At 49.8% G+C, this 18,660-nt stretch overlaps 1 protein-coding gene across 3 annotated transcripts; it reads left to right on the top strand.

The window, feature by feature from the left end:
* The first annotated feature begins 7 nt into the window (after positions 1-7).
* On the top strand, positions 8-10,205 carry ENO2 (enolase 2). 3 transcript variants are annotated; one of them, XM_026080357.1, is made up of 12 exons: positions 8-123; positions 3,158-3,249; positions 4,437-4,532; positions 4,812-4,870; positions 5,914-5,983; positions 6,173-6,306; positions 7,175-7,397; positions 7,860-8,057; positions 8,186-8,387; positions 8,600-8,708; positions 8,850-8,908; positions 9,249-10,205. In XM_026080357.1, the coding sequence occupies exons 2-12, from the start codon at positions 3,165-3,167 to the stop codon at positions 9,316-9,318; spliced, it is 1,305 nt and encodes a 434-aa protein (XP_025936142.1). In that variant the 5' UTR covers positions 8-123; positions 3,158-3,164; the 3' UTR covers positions 9,319-10,205. The 3 variants fall into 3 exon arrangements, with proteins under 3 accessions (XP_025936142.1, XP_025936139.1, XP_025936140.1); XM_026080354.1 differs by lacking the exon at positions 4,812-4,870; XM_026080355.1 differs by lacking the exons at positions 4,812-4,870; positions 5,914-5,983.
* The last annotated feature ends 8,455 nt before the right edge of the window (positions 10,206-18,660 follow it).

The following is an 18,660-nucleotide window of genomic DNA, read 5'->3' as shown; positions in this document are numbered from 1 at the left end:
TGCCGCCGTTGGCTTAGAGGACACATCATCTCCCCTTGAGGTCCTGCATCCCTCCTCAGCTTCGTTCTCCTCTCCTTTCTACCAGCACTTTCTCAATCTCTCGTTCACCCCTGCCCTAGGAAGGTAAGTGTCTCCCCATGGCCAGCATCCCCCCACCCTCACTGCATGCATTTCTGTGCTCCCCATCCTGTGCCCTCCAAACCCCCCACACACTTGGGTCCCTGCAGAGAAGGACCAGGGTGAGTGGCGTTAAACAACCAAACTCCTCTCACTTCCTTCCCCTGCTCCTCCCACTTCTTTTTTCTCCCCCCTCCCCTCACTTTTCGTATTTTAATTGCAGGTACTCCTTGCTTCCCTACCCTGTCAGGCGTCATTTCAGATTTGAATTTCAGGAGGGGGGCAACCAATAAACATGGGTTGTGTTCCCAAGGGCATTGCAGGGAAGATGTGGGATGGAGCTTTACTTGGGGGAGGGGTTGGTAGTAGGGAAGGAGGGAGAATTCAGTTTGGGCATTGCTGGGGAAAGGACCCAATCTGGGAGCAGACCAGTCCCCCCAGGTGGTGTCATAAATACAGGAACTCAGCCAGATCGCAGAGAGAGGGAGGGAGGAGGAGAGGGGATGTTTTCTTATCTTTCACAGCCCCATGCCACACAGGAGGAGGAGAGCAGCAGGGAGAGGAAGTGACAGTCAAGCAAGCGATAGCTACATCAGCCACGACACTGCAGCAGTGAGGGCTTCCTGAGAGCAGCGCCCAGCTTGGGGGAATTGCAGCAGCACCAGGTCCCCGGGACACAGGACTGCTGGCGGTGGCATGGAGGAAAGGTCTTTGCAATGCTGGCCTGCTCAGCAGGGAGGGGGGGGGAAACTGCTGCAGCATGAACTTCAGCAAGCCAGTGCCCTGGCGACGTGCACTGTCACAAAGCAATGCCCACAGGAAGGCACTGCAGCAGTGTGAGTCTCCCAGTGGTGCCCTGCCCAGCCTCTGCCCAAGGGAGGCTGCCAGGTTCCAATCTGGCTGCTCCCCCTCCTCACTGCAGTCAACGGGTTCTCAACTACCGCTCTGTCCCAATCCCTTATCCCAGCTTATCCGCCTTTGACCTGCTTTCAGGACAGTGCAGCTGATGCCAGGGATTTCAGCATGGTCCTTCATGCTGTGCAAAGGAGGGCAAACAGAGGGGGACAAGGGGAAGAAGCATGAGTAGAGAAAAGGGTGGAAAGAGCTAGAGGGGAGAAGAGATCAAGTGAGCAATGGGGTGGGGTGGGCCAGGCTGGATTTGTGCTTGTCATTTGGCTTCCTCAAGAGTGGTCCCAACGGGGCAGGTGGACATGGGCAGAAGGATGTGGCCACAGGCAGCGTGAGCACATAAGCAGGAGGGGCACTGCATCTGGCACAGAGCTTGTTGTCAGGTCCCTGCTGTGCCAAAGATCACTTTAACAGGGTCCTGTTCTCTCCTCTGCGGAGGCTGTTGGGGCATGGCCAAGGCACTCCTGCAAAGGAAGCTCACAGCAGCACGGGCACTGCTCTGGGGGAAGTTCCCACAGCGTGTGCCAGATGGCGTGAGGAGCACTGCCAAGGTGGCTGATGGGGGATCCCAGCCCAGATGGACATGGTGGAGGGCCCTGCCTGGACTCCAGGGAGTCCTGGTTTCACTGACTGCAGCTCCCCACTACTGGAAGCTTTTGCTGAAACTTCAGCGCAAAGTGATTTCCCCACATCCGTGTGATTTCCATTAGCCAGAGGCAATGGGATCAAGAGCTCCCCAGTGTTGCACAGCCCCACGGCTGGCTGGTGGCGGGGTGGGGGGTGGGGGGGGAGGGCAGACATGACATACAAGGCCAATCTGTGGGAATAAGAAGGTGGACTGAGGCAGGGGAGAGTATTTTGGACTCCCCCACCCCACCCCCAGAAAGCAGATTGCAGCCAGAGAAGCACTTTCAAACTGCTGTCCCCACCCACAAGCCTGTTTTCTACTTCAGGTTTAACTAGGTGCATCCAAAATGCCAAATTTCCTTCTCTCCCCTACTTATTAGATAGAGAGATACCTCCCAGCCTCATGTATTTTCCTATGCCATGTGCAGAGGGGCAGATTCAGAGGCTGGGATCAGTCCTCTGTATCTGGGCAGGGCCATGTTTCCCTCCCCGTCTGCAGAGCTATTTCTTCCATGTTTTAAGCATTGCGGCCTGTAGTAAAATGGCTTCTCAGGTTCCTGGCCTCCTCTATGCTCCCTCACCTTGGTGCAGCCCTCCTCCCCCCCCGCTGCCCTGCACCCTGGCAGTGGCTCCAGCAGTGACTCTCAAGGGTGGCAGGGAGGCTGAGTAGTGCAGCTTGCTGTGGAGCTGGGTCTGGAGAGCGGGGGGAGAAGCGTCCGCTCGGCCCCCCATGCTGTGGGCTGGGGAGGGCACAAGGGGCCCCACCAGCCCTGGAGTGGCCCAGACCAAAGCGACTGCTGTGCTGGGGCTGCGAGGGGATGCTGTGGTGTTCAGCAGCTGCGTCCTTGCTGGCTCTGGGAGGCTCTGCTGGAGGAGGAGGTGCTGGGAGCCGCTGCTGGGCCTGCGGGCACCTCTCAGCCACACCAGCTGATCCATCCCTTTCCACTGCTTGCAGCTGCTGTGACACCCTCTGGATCCCTGCCTATCCTGATCCGCCTTGGGGGCTTGAGAAGGAAGGGGAGAACACTCAGCTGCAGCTCTGGGAGAGAGGGAGAGAGCTCCCAGAGCTCCCAGTCTCTCATCTGTGGTGAAAGCACAGAGTAGATTGAAATAAACACTCCATTCCCAGATCTTGGACTTTGGATAGCAATTTTCACATCTCTCCTTCAGTCTGAACTTCCTCGAGCCAATAGCTTTAGCTCCAGCTCCTAAAATACCTTTCTTGAGCTCCCTTCTCTCTGGCAGTGTCTGTTTTGGAAATGAGAAGGGCACCACATCTGGGAGGTCTCTCAGAGTGGTGCAGAACCAGGCATCCTCCCTCTCCCTCTCTCTCTTTCTTTTCCTTCCCCTTTCCCCTCCGTCTCCCTTTTTCTCTTCCTTCTCCTCCCCCCTCCCTCTTTCTTCTCTTCTCTTCTCTTCTCTTCTCTTCTCTTCTCTTCTCTTCTCTTCTCTTCTCTTCTCTTCTCTTTTCTCTTCCCTCTCCTCTCCTCTCCTCTCTCCAAAGATTCATCATGTCGATTGAGAAGATCCATGCCCGAGAGATCCTGGATTCTCGTGGGAATCCCACTGTTGAGGTGGACCTGTACACACACAAAGGTAGGTGGGAGAGGATGAGTTGTGAGAAGGGAACTCCTACCTATGCTGGAGGAGCTGGATCTCTATAGCAACTTGGCAGCTATATAGCAGCCTGCCTAGAGCACGGAGTATAAACTTCCAGTATAAACTTTCTAGTGAACATCTGGCAAACAGCAAGCCAGGAAAAATGGCAGCTCTTCTGATCTCTGCCTGTGGTTTGTCTGTGGCTCTGACTGTACATGTGTTCAGCACCTTTGTACATAGGGCTGGTAAATCACCCTCTGCCTCTGCAGCCCCCAGTGAGGAGGTGCCTGCTGCCCTGCTCGTTTCCATTTCAAAGGTCTCTTCCCCTCTACCCAGAGTGGAAGATGCTGGTATTCATGTCTGGCCACATGTGATTTCTCTAGTGAATCTCAGAAGTGTGTTCTGTCTCATCGTGAGCTCTGCAATAGGTGTTGATGGGAAATCACAATGAAACAGCTGAGTGCTGTGTGTATGACTTGAGCTATGTGTCTCATAGTAGCAGGGCCTGAAAGTTTCATTAACATAAGCATATGCATCTCCTTGTTCTATGCATGCAATGCCCTCCTGCAGCTGTGGTTTTTGTCCTGTGAGGTTGGAAGTACATCATGATGTTGTGGGAAGGTTTGTCCCCGAGTCCTCTGTGCAGGCATGTATGTCTGTACCTCTCAGCTAGAAGAGCTGCATGTGCATGTGCATATGCACATGGGCTGAAAGGGGTGAGGAGCTGTGAGTGGCCGGAAAAGGGACTTTACTGGTCCTTTCTCTTCTTTCTTCAGAGAGGCAAAAAAGCCAGCCCCAATCAGAAGGGGAGGAAATCTTTGGCAGCTGTGATTCAGCCTGCTTGCAGCAGGGGGCAGGCAGGGGTGCCAGGACAAGAGCTCAGCAGACAGACATGCACGTGTCATTCGTAATTCTGGGACTGATGTGGGTTTCTTTGTGGCTGAGATTCAGGCTTTCCAAGCTCTGTGCCTCAAAGCTTTTGGCCATGGATGGATTTGTTTCTGTCAGTTGGGTTTTCTGCCTCTAAGAGGACCAGCCATGAGTGGCCAGCCACTGGGGCCATGTGTTTGCACAATTGGTTACCATATTCTTTCCCATGAGAGTAAAATAGAAGCAGATGCATGAGAGCTTTCCTTCCTCTTTATCTTCCACTCTTCTCACACCTGTGTTTTGCTATCTCTCAGGCCTGTTTCGAGCAGCAGTCCCCAGCGGTGCATCCACTGGGATCTATGAAGCACTGGAGCTACGAGATAATGACAAGTCACGGTTCCTTGGAAAAGGTGGGGAGGTGCCTGCTCCCACACCCCCATCCTGGGGTTGCGTGTGCATGGGGATCCACTGGAGGGTCTCACTCATCCACTAATGTAACGTGGATGTTATTCTGCTGACCTCAGTGAGACCCCAAAGGCATAGAGTTAGCATTAAAAGATCAGGCCTTGACTTTCTCTTGCTGTCTCCTTCTCTCAGTCCTGCTGTATTGCTCCTCTCTCTCCCTTTCTCTATTCTTTTCTTTGCCTCACGCTCTCTCTCTCTCTCTCTTTCTCTCTTCCCTTCTTTAGGGGTCCTGCAGGCCGTGGATCATATCAACAGCACTTTCACACCAGCTCTCGTGGGCTCTGTAAGGATTTCTCTTTATTCTCCCTTGTTGGACATTTACTCTGCTCTCTCTCTTTCCCCCTTATCTCTGTTTCTGCCTCTTTTTTTTTTACTGGGCTAATAGACATAGTGATGTTCTCTGACAACTTGGGCACACCCCTCCTGTGCCTCCACGCGTGTATGTGTCCGCAGAGTGGAAAAGAATTAACCCTACTGGCTCCATTGCAGCATCTCTACCATCTAATCAGTCACCTTGATGCTCACTGTAGGGCTCTATCCCTATTTCAGATGTGCTCCTTCTTAAGCACTACATAAATCTCATCCACATGTCTCCGGACTTGCGCCCATTCTTCTCATCCCCTCTCCCTCCAGCATTCATGGTGTGGTAGAGCAATGACCACATCTGTGCAAGGTCTGGAAGCCCCCACAGCACAGTTTGTGTCCTTGCATAGTGGTGGTGACACATCTGTAACCAATTTACTGATGAAGACCTGGAACAGAGTGATTCCAGTTGCTCTGAAGAGAGCTGAACTGGAGCTACACGCTACACCAACTACAGCCCACACCAGTGTGTACCTCCCTGAGGAGTCAGGCTGAGAGACCAACTCACTCCACCCTTGAAAACACATGGCCTGGTGGAGGCTCCCTGTTCTGGGCTTAATCCTGCTCTCCACCTTGCTCCCAGGGATTGCTCCATCCAGCTCATATCTGCACACTTGTAGTGTCTCTGTAGCCATACCACCACAAAGCTCCCTAGAAGCTGCCAAAAGGCTGGGCAAATCCTTGAGTGAGTAATTTCCTGAGCTCTGTGTGGCCTTGCCTGGGCTGTCACTGACCCCTAATCCAGCTCGGGTATATCTACACTGCACTGCAGTCACACTGCCATGGCTACATAACTTGACTATATACCAAGGGACTGAATTCCAAGCTTTGTGTGTATATATTCCTCCACAAGCCAAAGAAGTCCCAGTCCCCCCAGCTTCTCCATCAATGCTTCCTTTCTCACATACCAGAGCTAGCAATTCTTTTCAAGCTCCCCTTCTTAGGAGCTATTTCTTCTTGCAGGGCCTCTCTGTGGTAGATCAAGAGAAGATAGACAATATGATGCTTGAGATGGACGGCACAGAGAACAAATGTAATTCATTTTTTTTTGGTCTGGAAAGTGAATACTATGAGAGGGTGGAGGGAGGCTGCAGAGGTGGAGTAGGGGGCATTAGCAGGGCTGTCAGAGCATGTGTGAGCCCAAGGCTGGGTTGGCAAGGGGAACTGCCGGGCAGAAGGGAGGTGTTTGAGAGGCTTCATTCCTTTTTGGTTTTGCCTACAGCCAAGTTTGGTGCCAATGCTATCCTGGGAGTTTCACTGGCTGTGTGCAAGGCGGGAGCTGCAGAGAAGGACGTTCCCCTGTATCGGCACATTGCTGACCTGGCCGGCAACTCTGATCTCATCCTTCCTGTGCCAGTAAGGCTCCTCCATCCCTGACATCCAAATTCAGAAACTTCAAAAGAAACTTCAAAGAGTGTATTGGGAGGGAGAGAAGGAAGGGATATAGGACTGAAACACCATCTGAATGCACTGTAGTGGTCAAGAAAGCAAACCAAGGCCTAAGATTTGAGAAAGACTGAGAACAAAATGCCCACACCCTGAGTAGTGCATGAAGTTCTCCCCTCCCAATCTCCACAAGGGTAGAAGGGAACTGGAAAAGACACAGAAAAGGGTAAGGAGACTGATTAAAGGCATAGAGCAGCTTTTGTAGAAGAAAGAGCTATGTAAAGTAGGATGTTTCAAACTGGAAAAGAGGGGACTTAGGAGGATATGGTAGAAGTTGTGGTGGGGGTTGGTTGGGAATCAACTGTTCGCTCTCAGCACAAGAACTAGAGGGCATCATGTGAACCCACTAGAGGCACAGTTCAAAAGAAGAGAAGGTGGGTCTTCACACTAGGAGTAGCTGCCCCGTGGAACTCTTTGCCAAAGGGTGTTGTGGATGCTAAAATTTTCATGTGGTCAAGGGGAAAACAGAGAAGGTCCTGGAAGAGAGATTGACCTAGCATTACTGAATGCACAGATAAACATATCCACCTTGGGAGATCTCTGAGAGGTAAATAGCTGGGAAAGTCCTCTCCAACCATTTGCTTTGTGCCACGGTTGGAGAGAGGACCCCAGGCTATTTGGGCCTTTGCTTTGATGCACTGCATAGTACATCAGATGTACTATGTTACCCTGTGGATGTGGTATATTACAAATGGACACAGTGACCCATCCAAGAGCCTCCTCAAGCTGGTGCCAAGATGGGTACTGTCAGCTCTGATTCTCTTTTGGACTCTTCCAGGCTTTCAATGTGATCAACGGAGGTTCCCATGCAGGGAACAAACTGGCCATGCAGGAGTTCATGATCCTGCCTGTGGGAGCTGAAAGCTTCCGTGATGCAATGCGCATTGGGGCTGAAGTCTATCATAACCTAAAGAGTGTCATCAAGGAGAAGTATGGCAAAGACGCCACCAATGTGGGTGATGAGGGAGGCTTTGCCCCCAACATCCTGGAAAATAGTGAAGGTGAGAGCCATGCAGAGATGGGATAACCCTGCCTGCAATGCTGTGACTGAGGCCTTTCTACTCCCAGGTCACAGCATTCCCCCAACTTTGGTTCAAAACATCATGCCTTGAGGTCAGTGACCTCCTGTGTTAGGAGATGGTTTCCTTCCCCCCAGGGGTCTCGTCCTTTTCACAGCCTGTCCATACAAATCTTTCATGCATGTCCAGACATCCCCAAGGCCTTGCTCTAAGCTGTCACTGAGCTGTGGGACTGTTTTTTGATTTCTTCTCATTCCTTTGGATATGGCCTCCACAGCCTCTGGCCTCCCTTCTTCCTCTCCCATCCCACTGTCAGCCTCTCTCAGCTGCTCCTGCTCTCAGGATCATCCCAGTGGAACATCTGTGATACTGCCTGAGTTCCCAGTGAAAGTCAGAGTTCTTTGCATGGACTGACTCTCCTGACTGCAACTCTCCTCTTCCCAGCTCTGGAACTCCTCAAGGAAGCTATTGACAAGGCTGGCTACACAGACAAGATCGTCATTGGTATGGATGTGGCAGCCTCTGAGTTCTACTGTGATGGCAAATATGACTTGGACTTCAAGTCCCCAGATGACCCAAGCCGCTACATTTCTGCAGATGAGCTTGGTGACCTCTACCAAAGCTTTGTACGTGATTATCCAGGTGAGCTGCTGTGCTTGGCAGTGGGGAATCAGCACTGGTATTGCATACCTAACAGGTACATCCCCTCTGTGTTTTGGGGGTGGGAAAGAAAGCAGCTTTGACTCAGGCTTCTTCTGTTTTCCCTTCAGTGGTCTCCATCGAGGATCCCTTTGACCAAGATGACTGGGAAGCTTGGTCCAAGTTCACAGCCAATGTGGGGATTCAGATAGTGGGAGACGACTTGACGGTGACAAATCCCAAGCGCATTGAGCGAGCTGTTGAAGAGAAGGCCTGCAACTGTCTCCTGCTCAAAGTCAACCAGATTGGATCTGTCACAGAGGCCATTCAAGCGTGAGTCCATCCCGCTGTCCCTGCTGTCCTATAAGAGGGGAAGGGTTGGTGCTGAACCACAGCAGGGTCTAGCACGATCCATTGGACAAAATCATCTTTGTCTCCACAAGAGTGTAGGATGCTGAGAGTGGGAAGAGAGGATGCCTGGATCTCACCCTGTGCAGGTAGTAGTTACAGGAGGAGCTACTGATTGCATTTCTTGCTCCTCGCAGATGTAAATTGGCCCAGGAGAATGGCTGGGGTGTGATGGTGAGCCACCGATCTGGAGAGACTGAAGACACCTTCATTGCTGATCTGGTTGTGGGACTATGCACTGGGCAGGTAGGTGAAACCCAGGCTATGGACAACTTTTGAAGAGGAAAATAAGAAGGGTGTGAAGACAGACACCCCCCGCCCCCATGGGGAAACTGGTGCAAGTCATAATAGTGTATTACAGTGTTCATTATGTGGAATACTTTACAGATAAAGACGGGTGCTCCCTGCAGGTCTGAACGCCTGGCAAAATACAACCAGCTCATGAGGTAAGGGGTTCCAAGGATGGGAACACATAAGAGAGAATAGAGAAGCAACTAACTGGCATGGGAGAAATTGAGAGCCCAAGGGTAGATGGGGTTTGTGGGGGAAACATTATGAAAACAGGGCCCAGACCCAAGAATTGGATCCCAGGCACATCTCTGGAGCAGACCCCTTCCCTACTCCTTGGCATGATGGGGCAGCACCCTCATGCACAGCAGCTGGAAGGAGCAGAGCTCCTCTATCCCATTTCAGCTTGCTGGCTGATGCACTGCATCTCAGGTCCTCTGGTGCCTCTGATGCTCCCTCACAGAAGGGTCTAATGTTTGCTGTCTCTCTCTTCTGCAGGATTGAGGAAGAGCTTGGTGATGAAGCACGCTTTGCTGGACATAACTTTCGCAATCCAAGTGTTCTTTGAACATTGTCCCCAGGGCACCACCACCCTGCTGCTCTTTCCCAAGTCACAGTCTCTGAAGCCCTCTTCTCTCCACTGCTCCCTTTTCTGCTCTTTCTTTCCCCTCTGCCACCTGCCACTCTTACCTCAAATCCCCATGAGTTCAGGTCTGTCTGGCTAGATGTATCCAGGTGAAGGATGAAAGTGAGGCCTACCCTCTCTCCCTTCCTTTGGGGTCATAAGCATTTCTAAATCTAGGCATTTTGTGTCTTCTGTTTTTGCGCAGGGACCATGTCTGAGTCACTTTGTTCACATATTAGACTATGGGAGCCTGCCGCCTGGTGTGTTTATGTTGTATGCCGAAACATGTGCAGTGAACATAAGCGCGTTGGCTGGTGTGTTTGGACAAGTGTTGCATCTGTAGCTGTGTTTGGATGAGTGTTGCCAGTGGCTCTCGTTGTGCATGTGTATAGGCGCATGTGTACTGGCCTACACTGTCATTTTGCCCCAGGTATGTTTGCACTGAGCTGTGACGGGACCCAAGTGTCTCTTCATTCCACTCTGAGTGTTGTGTTGTATTGAGCTGTGCTTGTCAGCAGCTTAGCGTTGAACTGCACCACTTTCAGTCACTCGGTGTATGTGTGCTGTCAGTCTCTGGATTAAGCAGTTCTGTGGGGTATTGTGGGTCAGTGCATAGTAGCATGGGGAGTGTATTAAGACACAGTTGTAAACAAACACATGCTTTCATTTGCTTCTCTTGACCTTTTTCTCTCTGTTTCCTTCTCTCCTGCTCTCCTTCACCCTGTCCTCCACCCATAATGTCTGCTTTGCCTTCTGGACAACCCACGCTCAGCCGAGCAACAGACAAACTACAGAACCCTAAACTCAATTAAAATGTATTTCACACCTGAGTTGCCTGACTTGGCCTGATGTTTTTCTCTACACAACTGGTGTCTGGGAAACCTTGCAAGCAAAGCAAAAGATCAAACAGAAAGGTAGCCAAAACAAGCAGAGGGACAGGCAAAAGAAAGAGAAAGCCAGGTATCCCCATCTTTCACAGCCCTGCCACATAGCTAGAATGGTCTGTCGACTGCATGGTTCCAGAGAAAAGAGCTAGAGAATACTGAGAGAAGGGCGAGTGGGAAGGTGTGAATTCCCTCCCACCCCTCTCCACCAAATCACATTGCATGAAGGAATGCCAGGGATGTGGTGCAAAGGATTTTAATCATGCCTTCCACTGATGTAACAGACCTCAGAATAGGCCACAGACAGCTGCCCACTTGACACCTAGTCAAGTATTTTTAAGTACTGGAACTGCAAGTATTTTAAGAGAAAAAGCTGACCCCTGCAAAAGAGAGGATATGTAGACCAATGAATGGAGGGGTAAATGGGATGTCAGCCTCTTTCAATGCCATCTTAGTTCACAGGGGACAATACAGCAGTACTTGGGAAAAATATCCTGTGCTCCAGCTGGTTTTGCAGCAGGCCGAGTGGAAGCAAACCTCACTGCCTGTTAAACAGAATTATTCTGAACGGACTCCAATGAAGGTGGAAGGGAGGGGAAGTGTTACTTTGAGAAATCCAACCCAAGGTATGATAGAAAATAAATGATGAAAACATTTTGCCTGCCCCAGCTATTCATGCCAGTAGCCCATCCATGTATGTGGGCACACTCAGGTTCTGCAAAATTCCTGCTCCGTTTCAGCAAAGCAAGTTTCCAGGCCCTCACCTAAACCACACTACTTTATCTCTCAGGATGAGCAAGGAAAAGAGTGAAGACTGAGGTGGATCAGCAAGTCCTAAGCCCTCTCAGTTGTGCACTGATGTTGACCTTAAAACTGAAAGACAACGCTTTAAAAATCAACATTGGCATTTCACTGCTGATTCTTTAGTGAATAATACATGAAATGGATAAGTTCAAGAAGGGAAGACAAAGGATACGATACACATGCCCGAAACAGAAAAGAGGATGGGAAGAGAAATACAAGAGTAGAAACAGGATTGGTTTCAAAGGGATCATTAATTAATATGGAACAAATCTTGATAATAATTGAATATGGAACAAATCTTGATAATAATTGATAGCTTGTGTCCTAGCTACAGACCATCTCTTGCCCACGATCGCCACGAAGCCTCCTCTTCAGTCTCCTGGAGAAGCAGCATAGCTGCAGAGTGAAACTTATCCCACACTTACTTAAAGATTGCAGCTGAAAGTGGAGTCCAGCCATTGTGTCCTGCTTCCACACCTTGTACTCATAGATGAATAATCCAGGAACAAAAAGGGGCTGAATGGAGCATGGAACCCACTTACAGGCAATACCATGTAGTCACTGGAGGTAAGAAACCAAGGAGAAGAATTCTATAGCTGGTCAAGATAACTGGTTATGGTGGGACACCACTTCTGGTTAGAGTACCAGAGTACCAGGAAAGCAACACCAGAAACAGTCTGAGGGCCCTGAGATGAGGAAATGTATGACAGGGCATATTTGCAGAGCTGCACTGGCCAGCACTGTTCATGCAGGGTCTCAGGGTGAGTGGTAACCCCACAGGTGGCTCTCAGCTCCTCTTCCACCCACCTTGTCCAGGGAGCCAGCTGCTCCGGGCAGCTACCCCTTGCCACATACCCCAGCCAGCTGCACCCAACAGATGACCAAACCAGCTGACCCCCACCAACTGCCCCCAAGCAACCTCCTCCTGCCAGCTGCCCCCACCACCTGCCCCCTGCTGCCACCACCTGCCCCTGACAGCTGTCCCCTAACTAGCCACCCCTGCCAGCAGCCCACCACCATCTGCCCCCTTCTCAGCAGCCCCCACCAGCTACCCTTTACCACCTGCCCCACAAACTACCCCCCCAGCTGCTCCCACGAGATACTCCCCAGCAGCTCCCCCCTGCCAGCAGCCCCAGCCACCCTCAACCCCCTGGCTGCCTACCCCAGCTGCCCCCACCCCGGCCCCCGGAGGTGCCCTGGACCTGGGGGCCAGGCACCCCGCGGGGACGGGCAGGGTGACAGAGCCGCAGCTGCCTTCTGGGAGCTGTAGTTCAGGCATTTCCGTGGGAAAAAGCTCCATTTTCCTGTGCCGGAGCCTTCTGCTTTCCTCAAAATGCGAGCCCTTCAGCAGGTAGGAAGGATTGGTGTGTCACGGGAGCTGTTTCACTGGGGACTTTCCGTTAGAGGGCACCCGTGTTCCAGCACGAAGCGTGCGGGCAGCGAGCGAGGCCCCGGGGGCTGCGCACCCCGCGCCCACGGCCCTGCGCCCCGCTCCCGGCCGCGGCTCTCGGCCGCCTTAAAAGCCGGGGGAAGGGAGGGTGGCAGGGAAGAGTTCAGCTGACGCCTGCTGGCAAAGACGTGTTTTGGGGATGGTGGGGTTGAATTTGGTAATCTTGCAACGTTTTGCCACAATTACATTTGCAAAATTATATATATATATATATATATAAAACACCTTTGTTTTGTGAAGGAAACTATATTGTGTGTATGTGCATAAGATACAGATAACATTATTCCATTTGTATACCTAATTACAGTTTTCCTTCCTTTTAAATGCTGGGATTTTGCAAACAATGTGGTTGTTGCTTAGCGATCAGGACAGTCTTTTGGAAATAAAGTTTCTTAGCTTTCCAATTCCCAAGAGCATTTCTCCCCACCAGCTCTCTTTTATTTGTCTTTTTTTTTTTTTTTTTGGTGCAAGGAAGGAAATGAAGTACACAAGGTAGGCTGTGTTACCCACTCAAATGCAGCAAGGCTGTAACAGCAGGCAACCAGTATGTATGTCCCTACACTGTGGGAAAAATTTCTTAGTGAAGAGTTATTGCCAGTGAGGCACTGTCACATCCTAGTGTTAGAGAAGATGCTGGAAAGCACCGAGGTGATGAGGATGCATTGCATCACAGCAGTGCCTCACCTTGGTGTCTTTTCTAAATCAAGAGTTTGTCATTGATAGCACAATGTATAGAAGCAATATGCGACTTTGATTTGCTTGGGTTACTACAAATATTTATCTTCGGCCAATGCATCATAAAATATATCACTTTTGCGTCTCTCTCTTTGCCTCAATGGAAGAGATTAGGTTATAGTTTCCATGTAATAGCAATATCCAAATACTTTGTTATTCCCATGCCTGAGGACTCCTGTTGTATAAGCTGATGTCTCTATGAGACTCCTGTGCTATAATGTGCTTTCATTCAGAGTGTGAGGGACAACACAGTGATGAGGTAGAGATGTGACAGTATCTGTTAAGGGAAACATATGTGGCATTGGTTTTGTTTAAATTCTCAAATCCTGTTCTGTTTAGATGACATTTTCAAAGCAATGTCTAGCTGTTAAAGGGATAATTTAACACTAGCCCCCACTGAAGCCCGCAGAATTGTTCTTTCATTTGTAAATAGGCATGTGTGCCTGTGAAGGAGCTGGAAGGGGAGCTGTTTGGGAATTAGGCTCGTTGTCGAGAACACAGTGAAGCCTTAATGATGAAGAGCTACTGATTTCCTCCAGGATCTTTTTGTCTCTCTGGAGTGATGGGGTTGTACTCATCCTTGGGAAAGCAACATCTTTAACATACGAGGCTGTCAGAGAGATTCCTCTGCTGAACGCCTGACAAGAGGTCCACAAATTTGAGTCCTAGGTAATACCTATGATGTGCTGTGCAACCTTCATGAAGAGAAGCATATGGTTTTGTTGCTAAAAGACTAAATACAGACAGGTTGTCAGGTGGACATGAGGCTCAGTCTGTGGACAAAGATCAGCTTACCAGAGCATTGCATGTCTGAGTGTGCAAACAGCTATGCCATGTATGGGAGGAGATAAAACACCCTCCATAAGTGACACAGATGCCATAGTTTTGGTATAACTGCATCCATCGTAGGTGTCTCTGCTAGCACAGTGCACATACTGCCATGCCTTAGAAATCAATTGTGTGGCTATGACAGACTGGCACATCTAGTGGACAGCTAAACTGGGGTGATGGGAAAGGTTACCACCCTCATCCTTGCCCTTCCTTGCTTCCAAAGGATACCAGAATAGCACATCAATGAACCTCACATTAACAGCTCCCTGAGTTGTAGCCCAGGCTCAATTAACTCAATTAAGTGGTAAACTGAGGTGGGTGTTTCATTTGTGATCCTACAGTTATCTCAGCCGTGGGGCAGCTGTTGCTGAGAGGATGGTGAGACTGAGAGGTGAGGTTTATAACCTTTTCAGTGGTTCAGTCTCATTTACCGACAAGAACAGGTATTGTTTGCGTGAGTTTGAGAGATTAAGCCAGGAGGAACCATTCCGTGTGCTCCTGATTTGGTTCAGGTTCAGAGAAAGTCTTTCCTCAGGTCTAGCATAGACTAGATGGCTTACTTGATTATTCTTTTCATTAAGGCAACTACTATGTGTTGTGTGTCTGTACTGTTGAAAAGGGAAGCAGAAAGATCTAGGTGAGAAGGGACCTCTGGAGGTCTCCACTCCAAACCCCTGCTTAAAGCTGGCTTAACTCCTGAGCTAGATCAGGTTGCTGAGGGCCTTGTCCGGGCTAGTCCTGAACATCTCCAAGGGTGGAGATCCCCCAGATTCTGCCACAGAGAGGCACCTCTGCCAATGCTGAACCACCCTCAGCAATTAGATTCCCCCCTTGGCTTTTTCTTCTCCAGGCTGAAAATACCCAACTCCTTCAGCTTCTCCTTGCATGTTATGGGCTCCAGCACCTTAACTGTCTTAGTGGCCCTTTGCTGTATTCTGTCCAGTTTATCAGTATCTTTCTTGTACTGTATTTATGTAAAGAAGAGGTTTCACAGTGGAGGCCTCTTGTTTCTCAAGTTAACATTTTTCGCACAATAGAATCAGAGAATGATACAGCTGGAGAGATCCTAAGAGATTGTGTGGCCCATCCTCCTGCTCCAGGGGAGGATCAGCTGCACCTGAGCATTCCTGATATATGTGTGCCGAGCCTCCTAGTTGACTCACAGACTCCCTGAGTCATTTATCCAGCCTGAAAAAATATAGCTAATAATGCTCTTCATTTATCCAAACTCTTCAGTCTGTTGATTTCAAAGGTGACTTCATTTTATTACCTGTGTTCGGTGGCCAGTCTGCCTGTGGTCTCTCTGTACTGGAACACCTGGCCATTTGTGTTTCATTTGTCTATTTTCCACTCATGCTAACCACCCTGAATTAAAGTGTGATTTTGCCTAACATCATTTTGGGTATGAGGATTTCTGAGTGGGGAATGGGGAATTGTCTGTCACATTTGGGAAGGCTGACAGCATCCATCACAATCCTCCTCACGCCCCTCTGAAAGCTACCTTGTAATTCCTGATCATATCATCATTAACCATGCTGCTAATAGCTTATCCTTAGCCAACCACAGACCCAGAAAAGGTCTTGGCCAGCTGCACTTGTCTTCAGTCACTTGTCATTTTTCTTTCCTCTGGTCAAAAGACTTAGCCTTACTAGTGGAAATGGTACTTTTCCTCCACAAGTAAGCCCACAGAAGTCAGGATTAACCAAATACAAATTGTTGCCCTACTCCCTGCTCCTGTTTCTCTTTTGAACGACCTCTGATGTCTTTTCATAAACTAAAATTGCAGGCTTTACAGGAAATAGGCCACCTTTGGTTTGCTCATTGAAATTGTGCTAAACCTAATAAGATTGCAATCCAGTACTGGCGTCTCTGCCAATTATATTATGTAAATAATAAACTACACTAAAGATGTTAATTTAAATTTAAAACCTGTTTAAGTTAAAATTTTGAATTCAAGCACTGACCTAGTAATAGAAGGTGACGACATGAAAAGCATTTCATTCTTTACTTTCTGGTTAAATAAATTAGGGGTCACCAGGAAGCCTGACGTGTTGCTGATGCAGAAGACCCTGAGATTATTTAGAATGAGCATGGAGGGACTGAAGTTGTACCAGTCGCCATAGCTTTCATGCAGGCTATTCCCCAAACCATAAAAGGTTAGTTTAGTGATTTGGATATTTTGTTTAGCATCCAGAAAACCGGGATTTTGAAGAGATCTTCCTTCTTTCTTGAATCATCACTTTAGCCTCTAAGGATCACACTCATTATGAGCTCAGGAGGCAAGATTGCAAAAAGTAACAGCTTGAAACAGCACTGACAGCTGTGAACATTACTACCTCAACAACAATAATATATTTTTCTTATTTTCCAGGGGCTTAACTTGGTGAGACACTTTGTAAAGCAGTTAATACTTACATCTGTGTTTGGGATCAAGAGTGTGTTCTCTTCAACATAATACCTCTGTAAATAATACGTATTCAGAAAGGTCACATTTTAAATGTTGCAGACTGGCTACCCAAAATCCGTGGGCATTTTTGAAAAGGTTAGCTGTAACTTTTTCAGTCCTCCATTTCACATTTCAAACAGAAAGTAGTAGCAAACAACAGCATCCCAAGACGACTGCTGACAGGGTGGAGGCTCTCCACAGTGGTCAGTGGAAGGAGGTAGGTTGAGAAGGAGGGTGGCTAAGAGAAGGAAAGAAGACCGGAGACATGAGACGTGTTTATATCGTGTAATGGGGTGCTGTGTGCCAGTTGAGTTGGCTTTGGACCTAAAAGCACATAAGAGCAATGTCATGTCCAGGGTAAATAGGGAGGGCCTTAAATGGTACAGTACCAGTGGGAAGAGGGTGTGGAACAAAAGAGTTGGGAGCCATGAGCTTGCAAGGATGTTGTAGAGACACTGTTATGAATGTTTTTCCAGTGTTCACATGTAATGGTGATTAGTGGTACAGAAAAACTGATGAGGAAATGAATGTCTGCATTCAGTGCTGAGTTTGGATGCTGCTCAGTAAATAATGCTTGGAGCCATATAACTGACAATGAGGGTAGAAAAAATTATTGAATAAATGCCCATTGGAGGAGCACCATCCAGCCTGCTCACTGAAAGGGACAGTAGGTCCTGCTGAAGAAACCGTATATGATTATATATTTAAAGGCTATCAGAATGCAGATACCCAGTGGAACTAAACCAGCTACTGAGGGGAATACAAGGACTGCCCCATTTGCACACACAGCTTGTCACATTTAAACATGCAGACACGCATGCCTGTGGGTGTATAATGGCATCTTTTCTTTTTTGCTTATATGACCAGCCTTATTTTCTAAAGCTAAAACAGTCGATAATGGCAACATTTGCTTGCTCTTACACTTCTCGCTGGTGCCCTCACTAACTCTAGCGCACCGTGCTCCCACAGCAGTCAGTGGCACTAGCAGTATTTGGATTAGACCCTTCACTGACAACAGATAATGAAATAAATGAGCTCCCACCCCACTCCCTTCCTGGAGTCTCTGGTATTTGACTGCAACTTTTTCAAAATGGCCATATATGTCCTCAGTGAGACTGAATTTTGCAAGCAGTGTGTAGAAAGATATGCTGCTGCAGCTTCTTAAGAAGAAGGCGCACACAGATGAGGAAGGATTTTTGATTTTTAACGTTCTGGATGCATTTATGCTCCTTGTCATAATAAAGCGATTCAGACCTTAGAGAAATATTTCTCCCAGCACTCAGCTGGAATGTGGCATTTCTCAAGCCTGCAAAACACTCAAACCAACATTACATGGAGGCTAAACCCGGGTCTGTACAGCAGACTTCTCGCGGGCTGAAGTGGCTGCTCCCTCTCTTACGTGTGAGAAAGCAGGACTGTGCTAGATTGCCAGCCCTGTGTGGTGTTCTCCGCCCGCTCCCGCTGCGGGTTGGCCCTTTCGGAGGGCGCCGGGCTGTCCCGTGCGGGCCGTCCCGGCTCGGCCGCCCGCCGCCGGGCCCCGCACCCGCTGCTGGCCTGGGCGCTCGCCTCTGCCTTTGTGCCGTTGCTTGGCAACGGGCAAGGGGGATGGGCTGGTCTCCGGGGGGGGGGCAGCTGAAGCGCGCGCGGCTTGTGTAATCCTTCAGGCAGGCTCTGCATGTTGATTAGAGTCAGCCCGGCGAAAGCGAAGGCCAGGCATGGAGCCCGGCCGGCCGCGCGCCCCGCCGCGGGGCGGGGGGCTAGGCCGCGGATGGGGAGCAGGGCGGAGCGCGTGCTGCGGGAGGCTCCCGTCCACGACAGGCGAATCCAGGCCGTCTCTTCCCTGGCTTCTGCTGCCGGACTCGGTGGCTCCCGGGTCTGTCGTGCCAGAGAGGCTCGAGGCGCTCCCGTTCCTTTGTAGTGGGATGGCGCGGGGAGGCGGGACTGTGGGGAGGCCGGGGAAGGCAAGGCCCGGAGAGCAGTGGGGCTGGGCCGTGTGGGCAGGCGAGGAGGGCACGGAGGGGTGCTGCTGCCCGCGAGAGGGGGCGAGGCCCGGGCGGGGCTGTGAATATTGACTCCTTTCTCTCCTCGCGTCTTCGTTTCCTCTCCCTCTCCACGCTCCCACCGCAGCTTCCAGC

Source organism: Apteryx rowi, unplaced genomic scaffold (assembly GCF_003343035.1).
Source record: "Apteryx rowi isolate R43461 unplaced genomic scaffold, aptRow1 scaffold_515, whole genome shotgun sequence".
In the NCBI taxonomy this organism is placed as follows: Eukaryota; Metazoa; Chordata; class Aves; order Apterygiformes; family Apterygidae; genus Apteryx; species Apteryx rowi.
This window is presented reverse-complemented; position numbering and strand designations above follow the sequence as displayed.